This window comes from Homalodisca vitripennis, chromosome 1 (assembly GCF_021130785.1).
Source record: "Homalodisca vitripennis isolate AUS2020 chromosome 1, UT_GWSS_2.1, whole genome shotgun sequence".
NCBI lineage: Eukaryota > Metazoa > Arthropoda > Insecta > Hemiptera > Cicadellidae > Homalodisca > Homalodisca vitripennis.
Window position 1 is genome coordinate 134,028,027 of NC_060207.1, and position 21,167 is coordinate 134,049,193.

The 21,167-nt window shown below is 31.9% G+C and overlaps 1 protein-coding gene across 1 annotated transcript; it reads right to left on the bottom strand.

Annotated features, from left to right (window-relative positions):
• Window positions 1-8,313: 8,313 nt before the first annotated feature.
• Window positions 8,314-9,237, bottom strand: LOC124353245 (piggyBac transposable element-derived protein 4-like). The gene has a single exon (XM_046803171.1). The coding sequence runs from the start codon at window positions 9,235-9,237 to the stop codon at window positions 8,314-8,316; it is 924 nt and encodes a 307-aa protein (XP_046659127.1).
• Window positions 9,238-21,167: the final 11,930 nt, after the last annotated feature.

Genomic DNA, 21,167 nt, shown 5'->3' on the forward strand with positions numbered 1-21,167 from the left:
GGTTGTTACTAAGCATTTGTTTAAAGTGCAAGTCACTTCGCCGTCTATAGCGTTTTAGTGGACTAATGAGAGCCCTGTAGGTTTATAGCATACGTGACAAGCCCTTAGGAATGGATATTGAGTGAAGTAGTTATCGATCGTACAGACAGACTTTCATAACCTATAATGGTTTGGTAAACGTGCAGCTAACAAACAGAGATAAGCATTAAGTATGTACTAACCGTGAATATTAAATTCATTCATGACGAATCTTAAAAGATTTAAACAATCAACTTATTAATTTATTGATCGTTGAGCATAATTTTCATAGGATAAATTTATTAAGTGCACTGTCATAAGAACCATAAACTCCTTCGAAGGCATATGTCGGAAAATTGAATCAAAGTTCTATAATATGTTAAATATTACGTACTTTATACTTTTGATTCGTTATGCCAAAGCATACACAGGAATTAAAAAACTATAATGAAGTGATTTACGCTAGACTTCCTTTCTCTACATCAACGTACCGTAAGTTAAATAATCTTTCACGAAATAAAGCTATAATGTTAAATACTGTTATAGGTTTGTAACTATAAGATAAAGATGTAAATGGTAGCAATTCAATTTAACTAAAAAATAATTACAAGATATTTTCACACAATGTTGGTTTCAAATAGATTTATACATTTATTTAATTTACAAAAAATTCAATTAAAAGAACCCAAACACTCTATGGCCATATTTTCAAAAGGACAAATTAAAGTTTCAAAGTTTTTAAGCTGCTTACCTAACCTTTACTTCTGAACGGTTTAGTTTAATTATCTGAATAATTTTTCTGACGGCATTCAAAATGGCGAAAGTTATTCCGATATAACTTACATTGAACTTGATCTTTCAGTTTTAATGGAATTGTACTGAATATCTAAATATGTTTATGGATGGAAGAATAATAGATATTATTGATTGCGTACACGTACTTCATAATTAAGAAGACGTGATAACAGCTGAAAATTATGAACTTGAACTTAAAGATATTTTCACATCTAATGAACAAGCTAAATATCCCAGATAAATATTAATACTGACATAAGGTTGGTTGTCAAACTACACCTAGTTTACATCGAATTGGTAATATTCACATCAGACACAGCGCCTAATACAACACAAAAGGCTTGGAAATTGAAGGTTGTCAATGTGTACTGTCTTTTTGGCCATTTTAATGACCATAAAACTTTTACTCTCTCAATAGTGTTTAAATGTGACTCTTGACTTCTTTTTAAATGTCACAAAATAATAGGTTGTGTGCTTTTATAGTGCAAACCGGCTCTCATCTTACAGAGTATTTCTTTCATTCCACAAATTGTTTTGTATTCGTCATAATCAGTGACACGTGTTGTAAATAACCCATCTTACATGTGATTGTAAGACAGTTCACACTTTTGTCAAAGAAAAACACGTGTAAGGAACCTAAGGCAAACATATATTTAGATTGACTTTTGATACTTAAGTAAAAAATATGTTTATACCTTGTTAAATATGATTAACCGGCAGTGTAACATTTGGTATATAAAATTCTTGTTCCTGACGTCGAAATTACTGCATAACTACTCAAATATCTTTAATATTTAATTAAATGTTTATGATTGAAATTACATATAAATTATAATAGCAAGTTTTCATTCAATATATTGCTATTTTCCTATGGTTTGGACACGTAATCCTAGTTTTTATGTATAATGGACAACATTATTCGAGGCACATAATTTAGTAAACAATCTTTATTTCCAATTCCAAAAATGTTATTAGTTTCTATATAAGATTTTAACAATGGGTTTTGAAGTTATGGAGGCAGAAAACGATAAGTTAGCATATATGCGATGACAAACCGTTTTAACACCAGGTAGGACTACGCTACCCCACATTTGTCTTGCAGGCTTCGCTGAGATTAGAAGAGAAATATCAATTGTATAGGTTCATGTGTAACCATGTCACGTGCTAACATGCCATGATTTTTTCGGTTCTTCTCAAATGTATTTATTTTACGATTTTCTCGTTGTATCATAGTTATTTATAAGACAAATTTAATATTGTCGTATTTAAACTTATTTATAGTGACTAAATATTTAGTAGGTAAATATTTAAGTTTTATGAAGGAATTTTATTTAAAATATACATTGCACGTAGGCCTACTATGAATTGTAATTATTTATATTTTATGATTGCAACATATTGTTAACGTCTTCAAAATTTGTAGAGCATTTGGAAGTGAGAGTTCCTCCAATTGCTGCCGAGTGGCTTAAATATCTTGTTTAAAGTATGATATGTCGGATTGCTAATAGAAGGAGAATAAAATGACTATTAATGTGAAGTATCCCCCCAAGGTTTCACTCCACTTTAGAACAACCTAATGACTTCAAGCTGTGATTCGAAATAGATCATATATTTATTTATTTATGTGCTTAATAGTTTTCTATCCAATATTAACCGTTTTATAATATACCTAAAACATGAAATGCGATCATCTGGTTACAGAAAGCCTTCACATCGCGTCTGTTCTCAAATAATTAAACACCAATCATACTACATACACTGATGACACACTGTCTTGTCTCATTTCGCACGTGATGCGGCTTACAGATTGTTGACAGCTATAACGAGCTGGGTTGGAATATTGTCACACACAGTGGCAATATTTCCCGAGAATTACTTGATTACAGAAGGACTTACAACATTTAGTTGTGGTATAACATTATTACATTAATAAAGGAGTGACATTACAAACCTTATTTAAAAGTCTTAATAAATAGGTTTAAGGTTTGATTGACACTAAATAGCTTCTGTTTAAGTTAGAGTAAGAATATTTGATTAGTGTGCTACTGAAACCAAAATTAACGCTTAGCGAGATTTTACTGTGGAAGAACTTAAAACAATATACTTATAGTATTAAGCACATGGAAAACATTATACAAACAAAAGTACTTAATTTCTTACTTAAATATAAATATATATATATATATATATATATATATATATATATATATATATATATATATATATATATATATAAATTTAAGAAAAATTTATAAAATATCCTCCAGGAAAATAGTTTTAAATTTGGAATAAACGTCTTGTTATAAAAAATTATTAAGCCAGTGATACCAAAGGCACGTTGATAAATTATTAGGATTACACGGACGATAATATGTCCACAGTCTGAATCTCATAAAACAGGAGCATTAAAATCTAGATGATAGTCATATTGACTGACCACCAGTTTGAATGGCCATTACTGAATTAAGGGCAGTTTCGGTTTTAATACGATCGTATCTATTATTTACTAAAAATGATACTCCGCAGCGCGAGGCCGAAATAATTCATTAAATATTTTATACTCAAATAGATTACTAAGTCAACTGATTTCTCGAACATCTTAACATAAAGATTGTATGACTAACAGTAGCATTATGTCATTAAACATATCCTTCATTAAGATCGAAACGTTGTTTAGTATCAAACGTTTTGCACTTAATAATTGGACAGTTGTTGTTGTGATAAACTAGCATTATTTACATGTTTGCAATGACAATGTATAAAAAAGTTAAACATGGTTGTGAGTTATATTTGAAAGTAACAAAGCTTAAATTGGTTAATCTTTAATATTATAAATGTTAAAATAATATATAACGCACCATATGTTATTAAACAACTTTCTGTGTTTAAAAAAATATTATCTAAAGTAAACGTACTTCAAAATTCAAGAGACAATCTTCTTCTGAACATTAAGTTTCGCAAACGAACTGGAAACCAATCTCCGACGCCAGGACTAAATATAATCGGTTGAGTCTACAAGTTATTCTCTGTATATAAATAGTCTAAATAATATAAAGATCCATATAAATGGATCTTTTAGGACAGACAGACATTCATTGCTAAATACTGGTCAAAGTATCATAACCCAAAGCTATATAAATTATACTGAAATAATCCCCGATCTCTATCTAAAGTAGCAAACAGACGTAAACAATAAGTCAAACACTCTTTTTTCTGTGTGCTTCTAAGTAGTTTTATTAGAAGATCTACATATTAATGTTGTTCAATTTTGAAACAATCTGAAGGAAATCATAAGAAAGCCTTTGGAAAATTGATGAAAATTAATTTTAAATCAATATGAAATCTATTTCGAATCAATGCAAAATATGTTTGTAATCAATGTAAAATGTTTTTGGATTAAAAATGAAATCTGTTTGGAACCAATTTAAAACCTGCTCGGAAACCGTGTACAAATTGAGAAGGTTGTCAGATCTGCTTGGAATCAGTATAAAATACCATAATTATCTTATAAATGAGTTAAGTTTAAATTTAATCGGTATTGTAAGTATTATGAAAATTTGTTAATACGTACCTAGGATATAATAATGTAATAATAAATTCCATAGAACTGTCATAATACAATTAATATTTACTTACATTTTTAAATTTTTAATTCAGTACTATTGATAAATATCCAAATACTGTTATTATATAAAATAATGAATTAACTTAAGTGCTATTTATAAATTAGGTAGTAAATAATGCAGAAGTTCTAAATGGTAATAATTATATTTGGGAATTTTGTATAAATAAGCAAACTAAATTTTCTGACTTAAGCTTACTAGAAAGGTGAGAACAAAACAAAATAATTATTTACCTAAAATGTGTTTACTACACAGAGTATTAAAGTTGTCATATTAATGTACATTAGTATGTTAATGTTACTTACTTCTCTTTATGTTCAAAGTTTTCATAGTGGCAAAACCAACATTATAAATTTTACATTCTTTGAAGTTTAAAAAGACCACTACATAGTTATTTATAAAAACGAAGCGAAGACACAACATTAATTGTAAAAAGTACAGACTGAAGTTTGCAAAGACACTTTGTAACAAATTATTAATTGATTAAAATATGAATTAACCTATTTATGAAATGAATTTAATTTAACTTTCCCCAATTGTCTGCCAGTAATATAATAACTATTTTATCAAATGTTATTGTTGCCGCTCTCTAGTGATCAATAGATATTATACTTCTTGTAATCTCTCTTGTTTCATAGTTCTTCGTAAATAATTGTTCATTAATTTCAGCTTGCTAAACCTTCCTTCCCACCAAACCAACTGAGGCTGGGAGTGTAAGGAAAATTTGATCAGCTATCGTAATATTCAGGTAGCCTTCTTGCTCATAGGTCTTTTACTTCTTTTATTAATTTTAGATTTTCAATTTAAGTTCCGTGTCCTGATTAAATTCAGTGCATGGCTATAACATGTTTGTCAGCTACGTTTTGTTAGCATTTGTGAAGCACTGCATTGAATCAGGGACACAGAACATCAATTAAAAATCTAATATGAATAAAAGAGGTAACAAAACTAATGAACTACACAGAAATAAAGAAATACTCACAAACAATGAAGAAAGTCCTATTGAAAATTCCAGTCTTCTTTCTTCTTAACTTATTAAAATTGAAACTGTAGACATATCTAACTTTTCATACTGGCTGAAATACTTAAAAAAATTTTGTATTTGCATATTTACATCATGGTATTTTAATATTAGGTAAATTTAACATCTAATATTAATTTTACATTATTATTAGTAACAACAATAATGTAAATATTTATTTGTGGAGTCGCCTGATGATGAAACCTTTGGTTTCGAAAGGGATCATAAAAAAAAAGAATTTAGAGGTTTTCGGAATACATTAGAAAATGAGGGGAAATATTAAGCTTTTTAACATCTTGGAATATACCTGCCCTTATTTTGTTTTCAATTATGTCAAGAAATCCATCCTGAATATCTGATTAAGAGTAGCATATTTGCATTTTTTATGGCGTTTAATTATTTTTCAAAAGGGATATTGTAGGTAGTGGGATAAAAGAGCTATGTATTAAGAAATTTCCTACTTTCTGGATTAAAAAATCACTTCTTTCACTTGTTCCTCTAAATGGACTTCCTTGCTTTGCTAAATATAAAATAGAATCGATAATATAATGTAAAACGTATTTCCGGTAGGATTATTCTTTTGGAATATTGTATTAAATCTCTTTATCTACACCTCCATTCCAATGATTCGTTTCTAAAGCTTCCACACACAGAAGTAACATTTGTGATTCCAGGAGTTTGAGGTATTTCATCACTAAGTTTTTTTTTTCATTTTACAAATCCCTCTCCTTTGGCTAATTATGAAATTTTCGATTAGAGGGAAAATGACTGAGAAAACATTCTGCAAGGAATTTTAGTTTCGCTGTAAACTAAATAAGACCGTTTGATTTGTAATCCGTTCTTTAACGAATTTAAAAGCCAATAATTAGTAAGACCGTCTCTTTCACTTTTGGATAAATCCGGGGTGTAGTTAATATCAACCCTCATCCTAGTAAAGTAACATTTTCCAGAATCTGAACAATATTTGGGCCATGTACCAGGATCATTAAAATCAAATGGAAAGTCAGAATCATATTTCTCGATTGAACTGGTAGAGGCTTAGGTTAATGAGGGCGTTGTTTGTAAAATATATTTACCGACAAGGTTACGAGCACTGTCATATCCATTTGAGTTTGATAGTTTGTGTATTGGAATCGATGATCCCGAATTGTTCACTAAGATATGTTTAAGCTGGAGAGTTCCAAGCATTGAAGTTCTGCATTACTTTCTTTACGGTTCTTCCATAGATTGCATCTCATTATCGGATGTTAATAGAGTAGGACTTTCTGCTGCATATGAAATTATTGGAACTAAATACTTCTTAAAGGTGTCCTTCATAATTCTTTTTCCTGTTTCCTTCTATTTTCTGTATGCAGCGCCAGATAGTTTGTTGAGGTGAGATTAACTGAAAAGGATCATCTCAAATCAGGCTAAGATAATCACGTGTGAGAGAAAAAAACGCCATCAGGTATATACACGATTTCACTTGAGAAATCAAAAATGAATTATTTCTGTTTCGTCCATAACGACAGAAAAACATCTTCGGTTTAAAGTGAACAACGAAAAACTCAATAGATCCATAACAAAAGCAAGGTTCATAGCTCTTGAATTCAAGCCTACCTTACATTTCTAAGCTGTCTAGTAATAAATTTCTATAAACTGCCTTACAATAAAGAATACAATAATTTTAAATTTTGATAATTTTTGTCTCTTGCTTAAATAAAATGTATATTTTTTCCCGCTTTCTCAAGAGCTACAGATGAGTAGAAGCAACCATTGCACACGATCGCGCCCAAACCGTCATACGCGCGCCGTGCAATGACTCACAGAGTTAGTCTATGTTTTATCATTTTCATATTAGGTTAATATTTCTATAAATGTGCGTTTTATTTGATGAAAAAAAGAGTTAAAAAACTAAGAGATTTTTTATGTATCTTAGAAACAAAGGAATCAATGATCAACTCAACTTTCAGTTACTTGTGTACTTGACTTTAAAACACTCCATCAGTCGCGCGGATTTCATAACTGAGTAGTCGCGCGGAGTACAAATGTACTCCGTTTTCAATGTTTATTTTTAATGTACCAGTTTAGGCATAAAACCATATTTCATCATCATAATGGATTAAATAAGTATTTTTAAAAGTTTTTTTTAACAATAAATAACTTTATTTTGTAATGTTTAGATCTTGACAATTTTTTCTTATGTATTTTTAAGCAAAGTATCATACTGAGAGCAAAGATATCCTTAATATGTACACTGAAATAAAATATAACTGTTTTTAAAAATTAGGAAGTTATTGGCGTATCAATAGTAACTTGTATGTAACATATGTGCAATAAAAACAAGAACAAATCAATAATAGAAGCAGATTACTAGTTCAAACTTTTTTGTTATACAAATAAAATTGAGATATAAAGTAATGCTACACATTTGCTTGTAATTAATCTTTTTATTTTAATTGCCACCACCACTTTTTATTAAATTTTTTCAGGTATATTAAAACACTTAACTATAACTAACTTACTATACACACTTAGGCCTAAAAAAGTGTATCATAATAACAGAGCTTTGTAAATTATGTTCAGTTTTGTGTTCTTTTATTCTTGGCACGGTACACACACTTATCAGGTGATCAGGACATACCCACTTATGGCACTTATTACACGTTTTCATTGTTGACTTGTTCTTGGCTCTGCCGCAGATGTAACATCGACTATGCGTCCCTGCGGGTACTGCTGGTTGAGGCTGATTTTGATGTGCTCCTTCCCCATCAAGTTTCAATAGCAATCTTCCTTTGATTCTAATTTCTCGTGGGATCATTTCCTGGCTGATGCGGTCTTCAATCTGTGGTTTCATAAGTTCGAATGCCATAGTTTTTACAAATTCCATCCGACTAACAAAGTCCTGGTTTTGGTTATCATGCAAAGACCATTTACTCCCCCTACATTGAGAACATGGAAAAATAGGGTTAAGTGCCACCTTCGGGAGTTTCTTGCAGTGTCATACTGGCGACACATTTTATCAAGAACGTCTACACCATACTTGGTGTTATTATAAGTAGTAATGATAACTGGCTTCCTGTCGTCCCCTGTGGCTGGGTAAATGGCAGCATTGTCGTGCATTGTTGAAATAGCCAACACGGCCTTCTTCTTTTTAGGTACATACGAAACCAATGTACAATTCTTTTGGAATCCAAAGATACTACTTTTCAATTCCTTAGCTGCATCTGGTAAAAAGTTAGGAGGAACTTCACGTTTGTTTTTCCGTAAAGTTCCAACCATTGTAAGTCTCTTTTCTTCGCGCAGCTTCATAGCAATTGGTACAGAGGTAAACCAATTATCAAGTGTAACATTCCTGTTTGTTCCTGAAATTGGCTCTACTAACCTCAAAACTAAGTCTTGTGTGGAGTTACTAATGTTGAAAGGGCCATTTGGTTGCTTACGCACATACACCTCCAGGTTTGAAGCATAATAGTTAGTTGTAGATGCAAGGGCAAAGATTTTCAGCCCGTATTTAGCAGGCTTACTTGGCATATAAACCCTAAAGGTACAATTACCTCTAAACGCCACCAGCTGCTCGTCAATTATAGTCAGATAATCAGTGGGTTTGTAGGATGTCTTGCAATTTGAAACAAACGTTTCAAATATTTCCCGGAATGCAGCCAAACTGTCCAAGGACTTCCTTTGTTCTCTGCTATGCACATTATCGAATCTGAGGCAACGTAATAAAAATCTAAACCGGCTATTGCTCATAGTGAGATATAATGCTTCTACACCAGTCCCCATGGAGTTATCCCACATGTTGTCTATGTTTCTTCTTCCGGCTTTCAGAACACCAGAAATATATAATATTCCAATCACAGCTCTTATTTCTCGATAATCTGTGGGCCTTGCATCTCTCGGCCTTTCAAATTTTAGTCTTACTTTTTTAATGTAGATATTTGTATAATCAACAATTTTTGTTATCATTTCATCAGCAATCATGCATTGAAGTGCCATTACAGGAGTTTGTGCGTTTCTGGCGTTACCTTGAGGTCCTGGTCGATGAAAAGTGGGTATTATGTTGTGTCTTGGAGTGCGTGATCTTTGAGCGCTTGTGGATCCAAATACCAACTCTTTCACGATCGTTACCCAAATAAAATTCAGGATTTTTTTCGCCTTGTATACCTGCTACTACAGCGTGCGATATCTGTTCTTTTCTTCCATCCCCACGTCCGGAACCTCAACACCACCAGCTGGTGGAGTGTCTGGAGGTTGTGCCTTCTTCATCGATTTCATCAAACGTATTCTCGTCGAAGTATTCCAGGTCGTCCTCTTCTGATTCATCTGATCTGGACACCAATACACTTTCACTGTCATTCCTCAGTTTCTCGCAACCAACGTTGCAACTGCTAACGATCACGATCAGCCATTGTTAAATACTTTGTTTATTAGTCAAATAACATAGTTGTATTGCAAATATCAATTATTTAGGATTAAAAAAAGAAACCATTACACAGATCACCATTTTGATAAATTTGGAACGTATTTAGTCGCGCGGAGTACAACATACTGTACTCCAACACTGCAACGCTTGACAAAAACAATATGTGAACAATAGACGCGCACCCCGAGACAGTTGCCTTCGCACTGTTGTAAGGGTGAAGAGGTGTGGGGGAAGTATTTGGCCGCTGAAGGTCATCAGTTGTTACCAACACTCGGGAAAATGCAAAACAAAACGCTTGGAGTACAACTTTACTCCGCGCGACTGATGGAGTGTTAATAAGTACTTGTTTGGTAATGCAAATAAATAGTATACTACGTAAAATTACAATAAGATAACAAGATTAGCGTACGGTTACTATTACAAGAGAACTATTAATATATCTGTTTGATATATAACATACAGTAAATTTAAAAATGCATTCTTATTTTTATTTACGACAATATAGCAATAAGGTTTTGCAAATTTGCAATATATACAGGGTGAATATAAAGTCAGGACCGCCCCCTCTATTTTCTTCTATAGGTAATATAAGGAGATATCCTTTGGGTAGTGGTGCAATGTGGAAAGGGAAGTTTCATTTTATGACATTGAAAATTTTTTTGGTCCCCCAAAAAATGCGAAATTTTGGGGGCAACCCAAAAATTTCAAATGTAAACCCTATCAAGTGTCCCCTCATTTTAAAGAGCATGAAAAAACTTAAATATTAGTGAAAACCAGAGATTGCTATCTCTTTCCTAATCCGAAATAATAGCCAGTATTACCAAAACAATTTTTAATAACTCACCACGTCACGAAGTCAAATTAAATGTTCAAACTGAAGCCCTCCTACTATTTAGCAGTGAGACAAGCATAGGGTGAACGCCTCTCTGACGTTTATGAAAGTCTGAGGTGGTATTTTGGTTGCAAGAATTTAATAATCCTGTTTCTTTAATCTTCAATATTTGCTACTGGTGTTTTGTAAATTGCGGATTTTATGTGACCCCATAGAAAAAAGTCCATGGGTGTAAGGTCCGGAGACCGTGCAGGCCATTCTATTTACACCACGCCTACCAATCCACTGACCACGTAGCTGAGTTCCCAGGAAATGTTGTTACAGCACGATGATAATGTGATGGGGCACCATCTTGCTGGAAATGAACGAGTTCTTCTTCAAATTCATGTTTGATTCTCCCTAATAACAGTATTTATTGCAGGAAAAATTGATTCTTATAACATTTTCCAAATACAGTTGACCATTGAGATTTTCCATTAATAAAAAAATGGTCCTATAATGTGATTCCCAAAAATCCCGGCCCAAACATTAACTTTTTCTGGGTACTACTGCGTGCGAGATTCACGGAAAACATGGGGATTTTCTGTGTCCCAGTACCTGCAGTTGTGTTTGTTCACATCTCCATTGACGGAAAAAAACTACATTCATCACTAAACACAATGTTTCGAACAAACAATGGATGAGCAGAAATTTAGTGCTTCCATTTCTTCACAAAATTGTAGACGGACGGTCTGGATCGTCTTCGTTTAACTCATGGATAAGCTTAGTTTTATAGACGTGAAAATTTATTTTTTTTCAGTAACTTTACCACAGACATTTGGGAAACATCACAAAGATTTGCTGCTAATCTGGTGGACTGCTGCGGTTCATTCAACAAATTGTGCAACAATTTCGAACTGTTTGTCACCACCTAAAGGAGGCCGACCTGAGCGTGGGGCATCTTTGATGGAACCAAAATCTCGGGAACTTATTTACTAAAGTTCTTAAGTATTTCCTTGTCACAGGTCTATCAGGATGTACCAAATTAAACCGCCTTTCTGCCTCATGATAATTTTCATTCGAAAGCCCCGAAAGTAAATATCATTTCTACTTTATCTTCGTGACTACGTGCCATTTTTACTCGTAATCAGTATTAGTTAGATAATATTATTTAAAACTCACAATGCGAAAGTGCATCTAAATAAATTATTGTAATAACACTAAAACACATATAACCTTCTCAAATACTTCACGGAACACAGTTACCACACAATACCACTGGATAATAATGTTCTACTAAGATAATAACTACTCGCTACCTTGGCTTGACAAGGTTTCCAACTAATATTTTTATGAAAATTTAGTTTATTTTGCAATTGTTCTATTTAAAACACTCTCTATCTAATGCACTAACTCTCATTGTCGTATGTTTCATAATAATAAAGATACGAAAGTGACAATGTTCCAGCTGCATGATCAGCTTTTGGTGTCAGCTCTACTGTCTATTATAAATAATAATGCATCAGCTGACTCATACTGCTTATTGTGTTCTGACGATTTATTTACATTGAGGTTATGTATACTGATGATAGTCCAGTTGATTTTGATGTGAATATTTCTTAATTTTTGAAATTAAAAAATGGCACAGAGTGATTTAGAAATTAATTCATCCAGTGATTTATTTGGAGAAATAAAAAACAATATCATAAAAGAAAGTATTACTTCCTGACTTAGAGAATGTCATTACATGTCCCAGAGCATCTATAAGTTCATTTTTTCTATGCAAGAAAGTTGAATGTGTACAATATGACAGCTTACAGTGTAACCAAGCAAGTATATTGTGCTATATGGAATGAGACAATGGCTGGAAGAAGTGGGAAAAACATTTGCAAGCGCAAAAAATATTCTTCTGGGAAAAAGTTTTTTGTGCACAATATTTAAATAAATAAAAATAGTCTTAAATGGTTTCTGTTTACTTTACATCCTTCTGGAAATTCCTATCCCAAAAAGTTGAGAAATTATAGTTTGATAAGTTTTTTAACTGCAAAATTGCATGTCCAGAAATCATGAAATTACTTAAAATAATTTTATTTTACTAGTGGAACAGGTGTAGCTATTGACCTCAAGAACAAACCTACTGAAAATTACGCAATAATTACAAATTAATGTACGTTTTGTACAATATCAAACTTTGAACGAGATTTTCTAAAATAAGCAAAATGGACTAGTTTTTTTACTAACTGTACTTCGAACCGGGAAAGCCCAGTCACTCATTGACAATAAACTCCTTATCAGTTTACTTTCTAATATTGGATTCTTCATCCTATTGCATGGCCTCCACTCATTGAGAACACAAACAACCAATAAAGCTGTTTCCACGCAGATGGAAACTGTACCCAAACAAAATAAATTTAGGTGTAAAGACTTAATTACAATTTGTATTGGCTATGTTGTTGGAAAAAGAGATAGCGATCTCTGGTTTTCACCACTATTTAAGTTTTTTCATGCTCTTTAAAAATGAGGGGTCACTTGATAGGTGTTTACATTTGAAATTTTTGGGTTGCCCCCAAAATTTCGCATTTTTGGGGGACCAAAAAAATTTTCAATGTCATAAAATGAAACTTTCTTTCCACATTGCACCATTACCCAAAGGATATCTCCTTATATTACCTATAGAAGAAAAATAGAGGGGGGGTCCTGACTTTATATTCACCCTGTTATCTAAATTACTTTCATTATCAACAGTTCTAAGTAACTTATATTACAAATTTGAATTGATTATTGAGCTCTTTATTTTATTATACGTCAGGAATGTCGCAGGCAATTCGAGTTTGGACTCGATAATAAAATACGTATATAAAAATACATTAAGTAAAATGCAGAATGAAATTATTACAAAATTGAACCTAACATCAAAAAGTATAAATTAGCCTAGTATGTGCGTCATCGATACAAAATTCAAAGGGATCATGAGGCTCCGGACAAACTATAAAACACAATGTCATGTTATATCCTGTTGACAGACTTTTCATACAAAAATGAAATGTTTTATATAAACCTCCCGGAAGGTAAATGAGGTACTGTGCAGGCCTATTAAATGATAGGATTCTTACAACCAACTAGTCCCATTAGACATGAACCATTAGGGTCTATAGATGAATTCATTCTTGAGATATCGCGCGTGCAAAGACAGATGGACAGAAATGAAATTGTCCTGCCTCCCTAAATGTCAAGATTTGTAACGCTCCTCCAAAATTTATAAAATGAAATTATTCGAGTTGCGTAGGTTATTTCTTCGGGGTTATTACTTATATCATCATGTTGTTTAAAATTCAATGTTTTTTCTAATTGTGTCAGGTGTCCTTGGCTTGACAATTTAAAAACATATAATTTATATTTAAAGTTTAAAAAAAATAAAGGAATATAACACTCATTTTGGTACAATTAAAAAGAAGCTACAATTTTTACATTATAGATTTACAGAAGACAGAAATATAACCTTTTAAACTCGATTCATCATACAGGATAAAGACGTAATGTCGATAAAGAATGGTAAGATATATTTGTCTCGTCATTTTTATTATTAGTACGTTCCAAAATATTAAATTAATTTATTATTGGTTTCATTTAGATGTATAAACTTTATTATTTGTTTTGTCGTTTTTAAAGTTTATATCAAATATTTAATTGAGAGCATTCTAAGTTTTTTCGAAGTTGGAATTTCTCTTCGTAGATTTTCCCTTTTGTAGATAGTACAAAGAAAACAAAAGACATACTACAAAATTTATAATGTAGTGCATTACCAGGGATTGACTCAACAACGTACAACTGGTAAACTAACTGTAAGACAATAGGTTAGAAAAATATACTAGAGCTATTCGTAATGAGACCGACTAAATGTATGCTTATTTAGTTGTGACTCTTCGATTGACCGTCTGTAGTATTGCCGCCCTTCAACTTCGCCGCCGGAGCAAACGACGCGCCTGCCAACCCTCTACTACTAGCTGTAGCTTTAGTAACACATAATTTTAACATTAGGTTCAAAAATTATAAACAAATACATAACAAATTACAAAAAGGAGATGGATCGTACGTTTCTATGGATGTTCTAATATGTTATGTGAGCTCTAATATAGTGTTATATGTATTATTCACTAAAGAATTTAGTGAATAATACAGACAACTAATATAATTATTCTTTTATAATGTTAATTACCAGCAAAGTAGGTCAGTTTATATATCTGTGGTCCATTTGTCTTCCTTGTCACCTGTGATTTATAACGAAGTCAGAGTGACGGTGTAGCTGTGAAATAAAGTGTTTCGAACTGAAATATTTTGTTCTCACACATAACTCTATAGTGATTTTGAACTTTATTCTTTATATTCAGGATAACTTCAGTACTATTTTTTATGTTGTATACTTTCAAAAACCGCGTTTGCTTATGTCAATACACACTGTTTTACACTCTCGTTCTTTTCTGCGTTCATGAGAAACTAATTTGTAATAGATAGTTCAATTAAGTTATAAATCTAACTATAATTTATAAACGAATTTTAAAATTTAAACCAAAACAATCTTTTCGGAAGTTAAATTTGAGTAAACTAACTGGTCAGCGATAGCGAGGTGAAGTATTTAAATTTTCAGATGTGCGGGTGACACAGAAAAAACAGGATCATTTCAGTGAAAATACAATAAAACTAGAAGTGATAAATGAAAGAATTTAATTCATAGTTATTAAGTTCCAACAACTTTTCCATTTATGAAACATTTATGTCTGTTATATTTTTGTTTTATTTACGTCCTTCAGATGGAGTCCTGCTGAAAAAATTACAAACTGATAAATCTGGTGATCTCGGGGGCCAGGTAATGTCATGTCACCGAACAATTGTCGCACACACGCCATTGATGACTCGATAGCTGTGTGTGATTTCGCTCTGTCATGTTGACAATATGTTTTTTTAATTTTTAGAAAGTTGGAATGGAGTCGAAATGAAAGTTCTTAACAAATCCATGTAACGATCAGCATTGACAATTTTTGTGTTTCCCTGGTTATTTGCGAAACAAATGTTCCATAATCCCTTGTGATAAAACACCATAAAGTCGTTTTACTAGGGGATATAGGGCGGTCATGAACGTCATTATGATTTGTTTGCCCAGTAGTTCTGTTTATTCACATAACCTGTGAAAAGAGAATGTGCCTCATCTGATATACAAACATTGTTCAATAATTCGTCATCATTGCTTACGTTTGTTATCATTTTTTGACAGAATCCCAATCGTAACCGGTAATCGTCGTCTTTACATTTTTGCACCATCTGTAGTTTATAAGGATTAAACTTTAAATCAAGATCAAAAATTCTGCAAACACTGTTCCGGGACATTCCAACCATAGGTGTTTATTTACGAGTTGAGTGCTGATCCAGCCTCTTCAAAGTTATTAATCCAATATTTTTCACGTATTTCGAGGGAACGGCCTCATGAAGTCCTAAATTATAAATACGCCGAATATACTCTGTGCCGCTACAAAACTCTTAAACTTTTATAAAACATTGTTATGGCTAACTAACGCTGTTTCCGTTCAACCGATCTATGATAGCTAAAATGGATAGCCCATGGCTACCACTACTCATTGCATATTTCTGTGTTACACTGGATAGTTCAATTCTTCCCCAGGATATCACTCAGAGTTATCACTTGGACCAAATCTTATGCAGGGATATTTATCAACATCAAACTCGATGTTCAATTAATTACATAAGCTTCATACACAACTTCAAGCCCATTGTTATCGAAATATCGTGCTCACATATGAACAGATAGAGAAAACGTAGTTTATCTAGTTCCTGAAGTGAAAAGCACTCTGAATTTAAAAGCTTTTCCGAAATTCGGCCTATAATTTTTTATAGCTACTACATAGCTGTAAAAATATGAACGCATTGGCTTACATTTACAAAAGAATTATTTTACAAGAATGTATATATATATATATATATATATTGAGACATTAATGAATATCAAAATTATATTCCTATTTGATTATTTAAATTTCATAACAAAATTATGGTTAAAAAATATGGAAACATTTTTTTAAACACTTAGGGGGGTTTAACTTAAATTACAGGTACATGCGTACAACCCTGACGGTCGGTAGAATATTAACAAAAAACCGTTACACAATGAATGAATATAATGATATAAAATGTGCAAATCTCTGATAACGTATGTGGTACCGTAGTGTATAATACCTATTTATTGGGAATAAATTAGTTATTTTCATCAGTTTCTTCGCGTGTGTGTGTGTGTGTGTGTGTGTGTGTGTGTGTTTTACCATGTTTAAAACTTCTTTGTGTAATAGCAAATTAAACCTTTGCTCAGTTTAGAATGCAAAGTTTGTTTTATTACTAGAAATATTTATACAATTTCAAATAAGTGCATCCAAATAAAATTCTTTAACCTCAACCAATATATTTATATAAAACAATTTTTACATAATAAAAAAGTAATTGATGCGACAGATGCTTATAGAAATACCCTGATCAGACACTTTCTCAAGTACTATAATAACCATGAATTTAAATTTATATTACATGAAGTGAAACATTTTGCGTTGCATTTTGTGACGACATCAATTAATTTTATATCGCCGTAATTTTGTTTGGCTGTATATGTGAATGATCGTTGTTATAGGTTATACGTAGTGTTATTGACAATAATAATACAATATATAACTAGGATAAGACAGGTTTTCTCAACAGCTTTACCTACATAACAAATCACGATTAGCTAAAAGCCCATCGACAAGCTGTCAGTCCCTCATCCATTTCCAACAGATTGCAACTGGTGCCGCTGTCGCGGTAGGTGGGGGGTGGTGGGGGTTGAGGGGTAGCTGGGAAATGTTAGCGAGCAATATTATGCATAATATAATGCATTACAATTATTGTCACTAAGGTATAAACTCTTGTCGTTACCATGCACTTGTATTAAGTTTCAGTTCACTAATTAACAATGTGTTACACGACCTTCTGTTTGTCCGCTTAAAACCACAGGATTCATTTATTTGAGAAATAAATGTATTTGCATTTATGTATTTTCAGCATAATATGCATTCATTACATATTAAAAGGAGATAATCCTCTTTCGTGGCAAAACCCCTCTGCTTGCTAAGAGTGATGGACATGGAGAAAAGCCCACATTATTGGGCCTAGGCACTGTAAAGAGTTAAAATCGTTAACTTTCGTTAGAGAAGTGGCAGATCGACGACAAAAATGTGGTTAATGAAACAATTATATTTTTTTGAGGTGTAAAAAGCTCAGATAGCACATGTATAGGACGCATAATCTATCGCTAAATCGTATTTTAAATTTAATACATAATTTGTTTATTAATTGTTATTGGATTAAAAAGATAATATGGTTCCAGCTTAATTTAAATGTGAGCCGAAAAGATAAATAGGAGTATTTACCTTGGCCTATAAAAAACCGTCCAGTTTTTTTTATATTACTTGTACTATTGTTTTAAATTTAAATATTGCTATATTAAGTTTCTAACCATTACTCTTAGCCACCCTTCTACTAAATAAATGTGTAATAGTGATTTGTCCTGTTATGTAGGTTAGCAATAAGAACTTCACTTTTGATACACTTTTCCATTACATTAATGTAAGCATGAAAAGGTAACTTGTAAGAAAATATATTTGAATATATAAGAAAAAAAATATTTTGTATGTATGGAATCATCGAGATGAATGTCGGCTCTTCTTATAGTAAATATATAGTTACAACCGTTTCTGTTTAGCATTTCCTTTTCAATAAAACAACAAACCTTAAGAGCCGAAAATGTTAATAATGGTTTCTTGATTTAATTACAAAATGTCGATACCTCTGAGTTTATATATGGAATATATTTATTCAGTGGCTGGTAAATAAATTCAAAATGTGAGTATTATACTTTTTGGTAAGTAGCTTACGTTAAATGAATGTTTTAATTCACTTAGATTTACATGTACTTTTAATGTTCATATTTATAATGACTCATCAGAACAAACACAACTCTTAATAAACACACACACACACACACACACACACACACACACACACACACAGCTAAAACTCATAAGATATGTAATTGTATACTGCTATAGATGTGCCTTAAAAGAAGATGTTACTGTTCTTAATACAATGCTAGTATAATTACAGATTCTTATATTTTTATATGTGTAACTTTCTTTGTAAAGGAAACTTTTTGAATTTTGTTTCATATACACAAGATATATAAATTGAATACATTACAATAACAATATACCACAGTCACACAACACCAACAGCCATACATTACCTTATCGGCGCGGATACGACACACAGGTTATTTATACTGTCCATTCATCTTTTTAAAAACTGCTATACAATCAGTGGTCCACGCTATTCAAATACACGTAATATAGCTGTGCGTTTGTTTTCTGTGTAGTTGTATCGATATATTTATGATTAACCGTACAAAATTTTAAATGTTTCAGTCTTTTAAATTAATTAAATGCAAGTCACATTGTAAAATAATGTATTGCCACATTGGAAAATTTTATTTTGGACCACAAAAAATTTCCAAAGATGTAGATTCATTCTTTGTAGATGTTATAGAAAATTAGTTATTTTTTAGTTTTAGTTATTATATATCAATAAAATAAAGAAGTATTAAAGTTTTTTTCTTAAACTAATTTTCTTTTAATCAAAAGGAACAAATTCCTCTTTTTGGGGTTAATATTTAAATATTTTACCAATCCTGCATCATTTTATTTTAGAGTCTTAGGATTGTTTTTATTAGAAATGGAAATATAGAAAAAATAATGCCTAAAACATTTTATGATACAAAGAGTTCTAAAAGTGAACTCTGAAAACTATCCAAAGTACATTAAGGTCGTTTTGGTAATTCCTTTCTATATAGGGTACCAAAATATTTCAATCAATTTCAACTTTCTAAACAATCAGTCCATTGATTTTCTTTTCAGCTAAATTTAGTTCATATTAACAATATTTTAGTGTAAATATTTATATGTAGCGATTAATAGTAAAGGATATTAGAAACATAAGATGCATATTTAGTTATTTTTATAATAATTATAATATTTATAAATATATTTTTGGGAAAACGTTAATTGAATAGGTCATTTTAGAAACAGCATAAGTCATTTTTTTGTGAAATTGAGTTAGCAGTGTTTTTTACATCTTCATATGTAGATACATGTTTTCCATTCAAAAACAACACAAGTCCGGTATTCTACCACTATTAATAGCAGAATAGAAATTTTAATTTCATTTCAGAAACTGCATAAGTCAGTGACTTGTGTTTGTTTCTGCTAGAATCAGATGGACTAAGCAGTCAGCTGTTCTCAGCCAACAGCTGATGCCATTTATTTACAGTTAGTTGGAAAGGTTAGCTGTAGTGAATGTGAATGTGAATCACAGTCAGCTTGACTTTGTTGTCATTATTACTTATTGTTTGTAAGATGAATTTAGAAGTACCGGTAACCAAGTAAAAATTTGTAGTATTACTAAATAAGGAAAAGGGGCAAGAGACACAAAGAAAACTACAAGTTTGAAGTTATAAAAAGAGCAAGAGTGACTGGTTCGGCATATGTTTCTCACACAGGAAAACTGATCGATGTGGAAAACATGTTTTCTGCAAATGCCAAACCATGAAAACTGTGGTTTTCTGCTATTAAATCACATATTGCATTTTTCCCAGTCTAGATCGCTCACTACAGCTCTAAAGAAATATCATCTTAATGAAACAGCTCAATGTTCTTGAAAATGTCCAAGTTATTCAGGCAGGCACACCCAGATATTGATGTAGGCTATAAGTACTATCTTAAAAATCTTCAAAGAAGACTTTAAATCTACACTTTGGACGCCCTCAGGGGTAGACACACATGCTTGCACCTGTGAATCACTTGATGTTAAAATAAAAAGTAAGTTCATTAATGAATGAAACTGCAAAACATGTTTTTGTTGCAGAAAAAGTTGTCCATATTAGGTGAGCTAAAAGATTTTCCAAACAAATCAAGCAAGTTACAACTGCAGTGAAAAATAGTGAAGGCAAAATTGGTGGTATATGCATTGATTTTATGCAGAATATACAACTGCCTACTATCCGATACAAGAAAGTTTCTATTTGCGGCAGTTAACTGTGAGTTTGTTCTGCATACATAACTTGAAAGACAACACTGCTGTGTTTTATATGTACTATGAAGGTGTTGCGGGAAAAAGCCCAAACGAAGTCTGCACCTTTATACTTAATTACCTAGAAGAACATATTGCAGGTGTTGAAAATCTTCATACATTCTCAGACGGATGCGGGTGGCAGAATAAAAACCATTCATTGATCCGACTGGCTAATGCCTTAGTCTTTGAATCGATTTAAAAGTCTTGATCAATATTTCCCCATAAGGGTTTCACTCATTTTTACCCTGTGACCGTGATTTTGCAGTGGTCAAAAGAAAA